General features: G+C 34.8%; 1 protein-coding gene across 2 annotated transcripts in view; it reads left to right on the forward strand.

The window, feature by feature from the left end:
• Positions 1 to 8,450, forward strand: part of TTC21B (tetratricopeptide repeat domain 21B) — a 35,725-nt gene extending 27,275 nt beyond the window's left edge. Inside the window, exons 25-29 of one of the 2 annotated variants that reach the window (XM_064660992.1) lie at positions 266 to 461; positions 2,140 to 2,364; positions 5,012 to 5,132; positions 6,720 to 6,787; positions 7,783 to 8,450. In XM_064660992.1, coding sequence (XP_064517062.1) covers positions 266 to 461; positions 2,140 to 2,364; positions 5,012 to 5,132; positions 6,720 to 6,787; positions 7,783 to 7,860 — 688 coding nt within the window. In that variant the 3' untranslated portion in view covers positions 7,861 to 8,450. The other variant, XM_064660993.1, reaches the window with a different exon arrangement.
• The last annotated feature ends 3,439 nt before the right edge of the window (positions 8,451 to 11,889 follow it).

Here is an 11,889-nt window from a genome sequence, read left to right on the forward strand (position 1 = left end):
TTGTGAGAGACCATTCTATTCTGTAATAATTGAGTCTCAAGTACAAAATGTAGAAGATTTTCTCTGGAATCCTGGTCACTTGCAGTTTACAAACAGCTTGTTGGGTTAGAACTGCTTTTATTACACAAGAGAATCAGTGTAGAATGCCTATGTACCATTGTGTAAAAAATGGCACGCCTTTAGTATAGAGTCAGTTCTAACTTGTAATTAATTTGTTGTATATTAAAAAAATAAGCTTTTATGAACACTTTCTTTCTGGTAATAGTAATTCAACAGAGAAACAGGAGTCTGTGCAGTTGGCTGTAAGAACAGCAGGAAACCTGCTGAAGGAGCTCAAGCCTCAAACCATTCAGGGTCACATTCAACTGCGAATCATGGAAAATTATTGTCTCATGGCAACCAAACAAAAGTCAAATGTTGAACAAGCGCTGAACACTTTCACTGAAATAGTCCTGGATGAGGTTAGTAACCTGTCTCATTTCCTCAGTCTTCCCTTTCATACTTACTACATTTTCTAAACTAGTCTCACAGTTTACAGTCAGCAGTAGGAGTATGTGTTAGTGCTATTCGTTCTAAGGATTTTTTTTTCCTATTAAAGAATATTTTATATAAAATTTGAAAAAAAAAATTCTGAAATAGCAATATATTTTAGAAGTTTTCAGTTGAATTGCAAATTTAGAACACAACTAAATGCTAATATTGCCAGTTTCTGAAACGTGAATAGGCTATTTGGTTGCTGGGTTTGTTTTTTAATTCCCAGGCTTGCCAGCAGCAGGTCTGATGATAAAGGCTATACAGTGCTTCATGCCAATTGGACAGAATTTAGACTCCAGGACAAGATTATCCATCACCTTAAAATTCATCCTTATAATGGAAATTTTCAATATTTTATAGCTACTTGTAGTCATTAGTTTTAGGATTAATAATGGATGTTCCTGTTACCAGCAGCTTTCGACAGATTTTATTTAAGCAGGTGTAGAGACATTTAGTGCATCAGAATGCCACAAAATACTTCAGTTACTACTACCTATTAACTATGTGCTAAACTGTACTGTGTCTGAGCTGAATATACTGATGCTGCTCTTATGTGTAAGGCGGTTTTAAGAATCACAAAGGTGTCTCTCTGCCTCCAGTACTGGCTTCTCAGTCCTGCTCAGGATTGGTCTGAGGTCCTGTGAATATGGAATGTTTTTCACATTGTGACAGTTCCAGCAAGGAAGAACGCTCCAGTTTATTTAGTCATTTCCTTCCGGAGTTGCATAAAATTTATAACTTTAATCTCTTCAGACTTCTAAGGTTATTGCTCCATGCTAGTGTGGCTGTTGAAGGAGAAGGGGGATGAGCTTATCGTTAAGTGGAAGAGAAGGGATTTTGGTGGGGTCATTTTTTTTTTTAACACACTAAGACAGACGTATTTACAGCACAACCCTACGAAGAGGTGTAGAGGCAAAATGCCAGTAGTGAGCCAAGAACACTGAGAGGGAGAAAGAAGCTTTTAAGCTAGCTGCTGATAGAACTACTCTCTGCATTTAGGAGCCAGTTTCAGGATGTGAGCCCCATTCTCATCCTTTACTAATAAAGGTGGGATGTTAAAAATTACACTTGCTCTTGGACTTCTTTTACTGCTTGCTTTTGATGCTCTTGCATAGAATGGTGGCTTTTAAGAATCCTCTTTATTTATACACAGCTTTTGGATGCATACAGTTTAGACTTAAATTTTTGGGAGCTGTACACCTAATTATAGGAATCAGTGTCCTTATTTGACAGGCACTTCTAAAAGTGGAAAATACCACTTGTATTGTAACCTCAAGTGAGTTCAGTTTCTATCTGAAGTATTTATTTTTATATAAAAAGGATAGCTCTTAGTGGTGTCAGACTTTTTTTCTTATGAGATGAAATACCTGTGGATGTTTTCAGCATTTTCTTAGCCTGGTGTTTATTATAATTAGTCTTACAGAAATAATTATAGCACTAAGTGGAAAACATGTTTGTAAGATTAGATGTTCTATATTTATTTCCTGAGATTTAGCTTTTAGTTTAGTTTTCAGATACGTGGTAAAAGTCTTTCTTTAAAAAAAAAAATAAATGTTGAAAGCAAAATAAACCAGCACCAAGCAGTCACTATACTTATTACTGCAGAAGGATCATATACCAGCACTTTTGGGAATGGCCACGGCCTACATGATCTTGAAACAGACTCCACGAGCCAGAAATCAGTTAAAACGGATTTCCAAAATGAACTGGAATCTCATTGATGCAGAGGAGTTTGAAAAGAGTTGGCTTCTGCTTGCAGATATATATATTCAATCTGCAAAATATGATATGGCAGGTGAATTATTAAAACGGTGCCTTCGTCATAACAGGGTAAGTGAATGCACATTGAAAGTAACCTTCTATTTGAACTAATCTAAATGTTTAGTTTTTCTCTGAAACAGAATTTGGAAATGTATGTCTTTGTTCAATTGCCTGGTATTTCACTTAATAAGGACAAATAGACCAAAACAAGGCAGGAAACCAGCAACTTCACACTGGAGGGTAGTAAACAAATCTGTTAATGCTGCTTAGTCTTTTTTGTAGTAACTTATGCAGGTTTTAGCTGTGCGGACACTGAAAGCTCGAGGTGTTATGGAATGTCAGAAATGCATTTTACTGAGTCTCACAAAACTGATGAAGAAAGGTGTAGACATATAACTTCTGGAGACTTGCTCCATTTATTGAGATCTAATCTTCATCTCTTATGTTTTTAAACATTAATGTTCATAAGCCTGCTACAGTCTAGGAGTATTTTTTTAATGCTAGTATTAATCCTCTTCTGTGGCGATACTGTCTGGTAGATTGTCTGGAGACAGTTTACCTCAGGGTTTCTGAGCCGGCAAACTGCACATCACCCTACTTTGACTATGGGAACAAACATAGATCTTAGTTCTTGTGCTTATTTTTCATTTTGTCCCTTTTTGCTGATCATGATTTTCTATCTATACGCTTCACTTTCCTTCATGTGAGGCAGTTCAATAGACTGATCTTCCATAGATCCTGTGCTGCACATTGAGGATACTGTTTATAGAGCACAGCTTTGGTTTAGAAAAAGACCTGATGCTGTATATTTCTTTTTTTATTAATTATTTTAATAATGAGCCTTACTTTCTATACAGTCATCTTTCTGAAACTGCCTTCAGAGACAGATGTTTTTTGAACTCTTTTTATTTCTAAACATAAAATTAAGAGGCAGATACAACAGTTCTCTTAGTATAATGGTACCGTGTACTTCTGCAGAGATGCCTCTTAAAATAGGATGTACTCAGTTTGATTTTTACAAAAAATGAGTTTAAATTTAGTTAAAAATTCTGTCTTAAGGTCAGTTACACACTTGTCCAGATGACCAAGGCAAGTTGCAAAATGCATATAGCTGGAGAATAAACACAAGTCATATCTCCCAAAATAAGACATATCTTGAAACAGATGGTCTGTTGAGCAGGTATATACCACAAAGAACACTTTGTTGCAGAAATTCCCATGCATAAAAGCATAGCCCACCAAGTAATTTGTTTTCTTCTAAAATGTTTGAGACCCATGAGGGACTTGGATAAACAGGCTCTGCTTGCAGCAGGGAGGAGGGCGAATCTGAAGTGTATCTCTGGTTCCTTGCAAAACAGGGTCGTGACTTTTCTCCTGCTTGCATGCAAAGCTACAGAGCAGGAATTGCATTATACACATAGATGTTGAATATTTTAGATCTTAAAGTATCTTGTCAATTCACAAGACAATATATTGTATGGTATTCTCCATTTTGGAGGACTTAATTAGATTGAGAAAACACTTAATTGTAATTCACTAGTTTTTAGCATTATTTTTAAGAGTCAGAATTGAATTTTATTTTATATATATATGTACACACACACACAATTTAAGTAAATACGTTGAGTGAAAGTTTCATAAAAGCCTAGTGTCTTTTAATATCGATTTGATGTGGTTTTAAAAGACTTAGGATTGGTTAGTAAGATCCCAGTGAGCAGACTGTTTCTGTGAAATTGAGGTTTCTTTACTGATTACTCTTGATTTTGAACTTTTTGTTTTGTTTATCACAAAGGAAAGAGGTAGTATATTTTTATCTTCAACTTCCAGGTATTCCCATATTGATGCCAGTATGCTGTGATTTGAAAGTTTTTTATCGGTAGATTTCGGAAGCCCAATTGGCAATAGTGAAGTTAAAAAGGGAATGTAATTTATATATCAGCAATTTTTTGTGCTGCATATGTAAAAAAGGTCCATAGTGCAATTTATTTTTCTCTTGAAAATATTTGACCTATTGGCAGCATAATATAAACTATTCATGGTAAGGGCATGCAGTAGTTAGGGTTTTTGTAAATTTTTTTCCTTCTTCATGTACTAAAATTAAGATTTCTATATAAATTACTGTATCTTTCATACTAACCTTTATTATGGAGTTAACGTAAGTGAGGCTAGTATTTTCAACTACTGCTTAATAGTTTATTGGAACTTCTTTTTCAGATGCTTGTGACTTGCTACTTGGAGTTATAAAAAATGAAATACTTAATGATTGATTTTTCTCTTCAGGTTATTTGTGTCTGTTTTTAAGCTTTAAGTGGGAAATTATAATGTAAAACTGTTTTCAAAAATAAAACTATGAAAATACCTTTTTAAGAAAAAAATTAAAAAACAATATTTGTGGAAGGTACAGCACCTTCCAGATAGACTTGAAATGCAGCTGCTGTAGAGTTATTAACTGAGAGAGGTATCTATTTTTGAAGGAGTAATTCCAGTGGCCTCTGTGAGGAACTCTGTACTTGACCCAGAGTAATGCAGAATTCCATATAACTCATTTGTATTACAGATATTTTAAATCAAGACTGTCATGTCATCAAAGTTAGGACAAGTACCACTTGTACTTTCCAGTTGTACAGATTTGAAGTATTTTAGCAATTAAGCTGTTGGTATTATTGTATATAAGCTTACCTAAGTAAAATCTTGAGTGAATATATATGTTTTGCAGTCATGCTGCAAGGCTTATGAATACATGGGATATATAATGGAAAAGGAACAAGCATATAAGGATGCAGCAATAAATTATGAGATGGCCTGGAAATATGGAAACCAAACAAACCCAACAGTAGGTATGTGTATATATATAACCTGTAAGTATGATTTTGGGTACTACAGTAGGAATGAAACAACTAGCCCATACTGGAAAGACTGCTTTTAATTTTCCATAGAAATAGAGTATCACTGCTTTTCCTCACATAAAAGCCACAAATTTTAAAAGGTGTACTGAACAGTCACTTGGAAAGCTTCTATGGCAAGAGGTAGTAGCTTTATGATACTTCAGAAGATTCTGCTTTCTGTTTTAGTACAAGGTTTGATCTGAAACAGTTTTAGTTTGCTATTTGTGAACAACTTCTCTATAAGGACAGCATTAATTTTTTAATAATGTATTTATAGTAATCTATTATGTACTGTCTATATCAGAGAATCTTTTATAAGGCATAATACATATGTGATGGTGGCAGGTCATTGATTTGATTATTTCATTTTGATAATCAGACAGATTATCTGTTTATATGGATCAGATTTTATATACATGAGTAAGGATTTAAAAAATAAATAATTTTAAATGTCTTTAAATATATCTGTTTTAAAAAGGATGGCCAGCTGAAAACTTGGGACATCAGTCAAGTTCCAGTTTGTATGGTACATTGAAGTTTGCACTAAACTGCCACATATTTAGACTGTTTAAATGTAGGAAGCCTTTATGAAATGGATACATAGGATAAAATACCCTTTTCTTACTCAACACCTGTAGTCTGTCCATGGGTCCCAAGGCAGGTGGTTGACACAAATTCTGTTCCAGATTTTGGACTATGTTTATTGTCCCTCAGAAATGCATACTACTTCCAGTCTTTAATCTGTGGTCCTTTTTTGTGCCCTTATTTTTACTAGATGTTTCTGTAGACTGAGCCGTGAATGTCTAGGCTAAAACATTGCAGTTCTTGATCAAATAAAACATATTAGAACAAAGTTGTCATTTCTTGAGTACTTACTTGCTAGTGAGGATAAGTTCATAAATGAAAGATCTAAAATTTCAGATTTTGGAAATTGCATGCTTATAATGTGATTTTTTTTTTTTTTTCCTTAGGCCTGGTCTTTGTCCAGGCTGATAAACTTGAGCTTTACCTCTTAGTTGAAAGTATCAGCCCGGCAGGTTGCTATGCAACTGAGCTACTCCATGTGACTTTTTATATCAGTGGTCTGCTGACAGTGGAACAGAATAGCATTTTACGTCCCTAGTTTGTTACCCTGATTCTTTTTCCTTTTGTCCTTTAGTAACGGAATTACCTTTACAGAGGGACAGTGTATTGTAGGTCACAGTGAGAAACTCTGTGGGGTACCGCAGTAATTGAGAGGACAACCATTATGTTATTCTCTGTAGTAGCACATGCTCTCCAGAATAATGACTCCTTTTGATTCAGACAGAGCTATCAGTGTGTAAAGGACTTTTATTTACTACTTGAAGTGACTTTCAGTAGAAATTTTGATCACTAGCAGGCTTATATGAGAGAACGCTAGAAAACAAACATACTAACTTTAGAAACATGTGATGACCAAAATGAATTCAAATGTGATGTTTTTGTTACTCTATACAGAAACTGAAACTGTTGCCTTCCTCTGCCCCTGCTCCTCTCTCTCCCCACCTTTATTTACAGGATACAAGCTGGCTTTCAATTACCTTAAAGGGAAGAGATATGTTGATGCAATCCATGTTTGTCATAAGGTAGAATTTGCATATGTACTTAATAGTCTGTCTTCTCTAGCAACATTCTTTTATATAGTGATCTTTAGTTTTTTGTTCAGTTTAAATTTCTAAAACACATAGCTTAATGTCAAAAAGGTACCCTGTTTAATAAATTGTATTAAATTAAATATCCTCTACATAATCTGCTCTATCCTGAGCAACATGGCCACCAGATAGATGAGATACAAGTGGACTGGCTGTCATATATGAAAGGATATTCAAATGGCACCACGTTCTTTTGGCCACGTGGTTGCAACTTGGTCAATCCCTACAGAAGTATAGCTCAAGCAGTTTAGTCAAAGGTTGGCATCAGAAGACACTGTTGGAAAGTAACTTAAGTATTTGCCTTTGTATGGTCCAAACATAAGTAGAGCAGATTCAGAGTAAGAGGAAGGGCTACTATTAAAGAAGTAGAGTGAACATTATGAATGAATAATTATTTGTATTAATAATAAAATAAATCACATTTGTTCTTCTTGGGGAAATCAAGATAACTAGAAAGGACAAATTGAATGGAAGGATAAGAAAGAAGAGGGAATTGAAAGGAAGAAGATGAAGTAGATATAGTAAGAAAGAGCCTAAAGGGAGTGAAAACATAAAGGCAGAGAAAGTATGTGAAATGATATGTGAAAACATATAATTGCAGAGAGTGTATATTTAAAACCTCAGAAATGTCTCCAGAGGTCCCTGTTCTGATATGTTTCAAGCCACTCAGAGGCTTAAGCCTTTGACCCATGTCTTTTGCGCCAAGGTGACAGGACAGTGGAAATGGAAGCGAGGTGACTCTGATAGACCTGGGTTTGACCTTTGTATGTGGTGGTCTCTAGCCACAATGAAATATTGGTGCATTCTAAAACTGGTCATGTTGTTATTTTAGTTTCGGAATGTATAAGCTCAATGATGAGAGTTATTACCAAATAGAGAGTTCTTTCCTTTTAGACACAGAACTTTTGAGGATTTTTGTCTTTTGACAGGTCCTTGGAGCACATCCAAACTATCCAAAGATCAGAAAGGAAATACTTGACAAGGCCCGTGCATCACTAAGAACCTGAATGAGTTTTTTTATGACTCATGGACTTTTGTTTAATCAGACTTCGGAAGCTATGAAATTCTGCAGTGACAGAGACCGTATCAGCACAAAAGTATTGTGAATAGGATGAATTTAATTATATTAGAGAGATCTGGATTACTTTCAGGAGAAGTCTGAAAGAAATTGTGGTTTTTTTCTCGTTTAGGAAAGAATTCTATTCCTATGTGTGTTATGTAAAGTGACATCATAAAAGAGTGTTGTCAGCATTATAAAATTGTTTTAAAGCATATATCTCAGTATTTTGTTTTGTTTATTTGAAATAGCATTCAAAATAACAACCTGTCTTATCTAGGGGAGATACATTGTTAAGATGGTGGATTTCAGTTTGTGTAAACCATTACTCGATAATTACAGTGTAATCTTTATTCTACAGTGTATTTCTAAGTTATGGGGGCATTTTTTCTACATATAATAAAGTCATGCTTTATTTCTTTTTGATCTTGAAAAAACAGATATGTGCATTATTCTCTGTGAAATTTACATTTTTAATGAAAATGTAATAGTTAAAATTAAAATCCTATGTAAATATTCAGTAAAGACTTTTATAGATCATGCAAGTCTCACATTTACTTTCTGCTTACATTGTCTGTTACCCACCTGTCAGATTTCTATGAAAAGAAATGTCCTTAATTTGCAGTGCTTAGTCTTTCAGCATTGTATGTGTAGGCAATAAAGTCATATGTGCAGAAATTAGCACTTAATTTGTTTAATCCATATAAAACACCTTTTTAGAGAAATAATTTTTATTAGAGGGGATTATGATCTTGTCTCACATACAGAATATACCTGTGTATCTTTAAGGGAGCAATATCATGTCATGAATGAGAGGAAAGAGAAGGATCACATTGTTTTCACGATGCAGAATTTTTGAAAAAAATAATGCCTAACAAAACCCACTGTTGTACTGCTGTATTTGGTTTTCAAACAGCACTTGTTGTATGTATCTTACTAGAAAAGTAATGTCTTGGCATGAAAAGGGAATTCTTAATGCTAGTGATTAAGTTGTTTTATTTTATAAGCAATTTCATTTTCCTCCTCAGCTGATTTTAGCTTCTCCTCTTGACATTGTGTAAAGTCACTTTCAGTGGTTTCTTTTTATGACAACTGAATGATAAGGCTGCAAAAGGCAGCCTGTTTACAATCAATCTAATCTTGCTTATCAGTACCTGGATGCTGTATCTTGAGTAACTTTATAGCCTTGTTTCCTGAATACATGGATATGCATCACTTAAACAGTGTTTGCTGGTGTTTGCAGTTTGTTTACTGTATTCCAGTAACTTTTGAGCTCTTGGTCAGCTAAACTAAAATTAATATATGTGTTTCAGGACTATGACACTTCCACAAGATTTGTGTGAATATTAGAATTGAGAAAAGACTCAAATAAGTGTCCTCTCCTTCCCTACGGAACCTTGAGACTTAGGGTGTAGCCTGTCCTGTTTGAGCACTGGCAGTCCCTGGGTACATGACTGTACCAGGCACAGTACAAGCTCCCTGGTTTTTTGCCTGTAAGTTTTGCAGTATAATAGAACTCAGAGGACAAAGATTTAGTATAGTAGGGAAAAACTGACGGTATTGGAGTGGAAGGAGGAACATGAAAGGACCTAGAAAATGCTAAGGTTGGGGGGAACTCTAAGGGAGCTGGGCTGTGGGAGTCACTGTGCTATGAATTCTTAAACTATGCTCTTTTGCTTTTTTTTTCCCACTGTTAAAAGAATAAGTACATAGACCTTACTGAGGCAGTTTCTAGTAAAACAGCATTTCTTTGTACACAGCCTTATTCATGCAGGATCAATGTGTTGTTGCTTCCTGGATAGCATAGGAATAACATTTAGCTGAATTTTAGAATAAAAATAGATGTGTTTACATTAATAATTGCAAGATGTTTTCAAAAAAGGCAAGACATCTGCATCTACGTTTTTCTCATAAGATGGACATTAGCCCTTCATAAGATGGGTGTGACAGATTAAGTCATCATAGTGATAAGATACAGAAATTAGTTGATAGAAATTGGACTGAGACTTTAAGCTTTCTGTTCCTAACTTCTGGTGAAGAGTTTTATGCATAAACCTGCATGCAGGTAAAAGATTTCTGAATCCCCATTAGCCCTCTTGAGCATATATAGGCACTGGTGTCTTTATAGATGAGGTCTTTAAAAGAAAAGTGTATATGACACACATCTCTGGATTTCAATTTAAAAAAAAAGGTGGCTCCAAGTAGTCCTTCAGAGAAAATCTTGCTTTAATATAGTAATCTCAGAAGAAGTAAATGTCCTTTCCATATCCCTTTTAGTTTGCGTAAGCCAATTTAAGTTTTCTTGTGCTTACAATTTATTTTTTTTTACTTTGTCTGCAGAAGGAGTGGCTTTGTGCATTTTCTCTTTACTCCAACTAATTGAAAGTGTTAATTCAGTTTCTTATTTTAAAAAATGCATGTTCTGGTAGTTTGATGGGGTTTTTTAGCCCTTTTCTTAATAAGTGGGTTTGAATGGAAGAGACTTCTGGGATGGAGGGGAGTCAGTAATGCTGATTTCAAAGCACTGCACTCTTTAGTGTGATGTTGCTTAGCAACCCATCTTCCAGTTTTGCCTTTGATGAATAAAAGAGGAGAGTGAAGCTGTGGTTTCTATTGATTCATTCACTGAAACTGAAAATCTAAGCATCTTGTAGCTATGGCAACATAAGCCATAGGTGTCTCTTCCTCTTCTCTCTTGCCTCCCTTTTACCTGCAGGTACACAATGCCTAGAATATATTCTAGAGGGCATGTAAAAATTGTTGATAACTGTTCTAAGTAATAATTTTTTTTTAATTTGCTACTGCTTTTTTCACATTTGTACCAATACTAGAAGATGGTCTAGGAAGTACCATTAGGGAAAATAATTAGTATGAGTAGCTAAAAATAACTAGTAAGACTCTTAAACAAAACTAGAGTAAAAGGAATGTGAAAGTTTTTTCCTGTTTTTGGACTAGGTTTGTCTACTGTGAATGTTCTCAATTGTAGTGTAGCTACAGTAATTTTTAGAAAGGCTGTAGACTTTCTAAAATCAGGCAGCTCTGGTTTAGTAAACTAAACATCTTGTTATTCATTAGGTGAGTAGTTTATTTATAAACACAATACTTTAAACAGAGTTTATAACGTTAGAGAATTTGCTGAAAATTTTCTGAACTAATTATCTTTGAAATTGGTCCAGGAGACATTTCAGGGAAGTCCCAATAGTGGGAGTGGATTCTGGCTCTTCAGAAGCTGATGACAGAGAGAGCTCATTAGTGTGTTTCACGTACAATGCTGAACAGGGAGAAAATAAGAAATCAAGAAAGTATTTCATTAGCAAGTACTTCTCCATCACCTTGTGATTATGCCACTTTTCAAAGATCACAACAGTGATTTCGTGATCTGGCTTTATTTGCTCAGTGGTTTTACCTCTTGCTTCATCTTGCAATGAAATCAGAACCCTTTGTTGTTTGAAACACTGATCTGCCTTAGAATGTTGAGAATTGGACCATTATGGCAAAAATCACATGCTTTTATCTCTGCTATATGTTGTTGCTAATTATGTGACATGGTGCTTGCTAGAAGAGGAGCTAAGTGAACAGTCTAAGTCTTGTTCCGAAGTTATTTTTTTGTTGTTCTTGATGTTTGGTTGGAATTGGGTTTTTTTAAGGAGTCAGTATGCCTGTTAATGCAGGTTTTATTCTGGAAAACAGGAGCTTTTTAAATGTTCACATTAGAAATTTGCCTTACTTTAATTTTGTGCTATGAAAGTTGAATGTTGGCTGTGCATGTCTCAGGTGATGTAGCTACAGTTCAGGCCTCAACTTTCAAAGGCATAAGGGAGGATTTTAACATGCTAGGAATACCAGAACATATTAATTGTGATAAATGCTGGTCTAAATCTTTTATTAAGAGTTCCTGGGCAATATTAATTAATTTGTAAAAAAACTGGTATCAACATTTTTGTTACTGCTGTAGAATCAGTATAACTACTGCCAACTG

This window comes from Pseudopipra pipra, chromosome 7, assembly GCF_036250125.1.
Source record: "Pseudopipra pipra isolate bDixPip1 chromosome 7, bDixPip1.hap1, whole genome shotgun sequence".
Taxonomy (NCBI): Eukaryota; Metazoa; Chordata; class Aves; order Passeriformes; family Pipridae; genus Pseudopipra; species Pseudopipra pipra.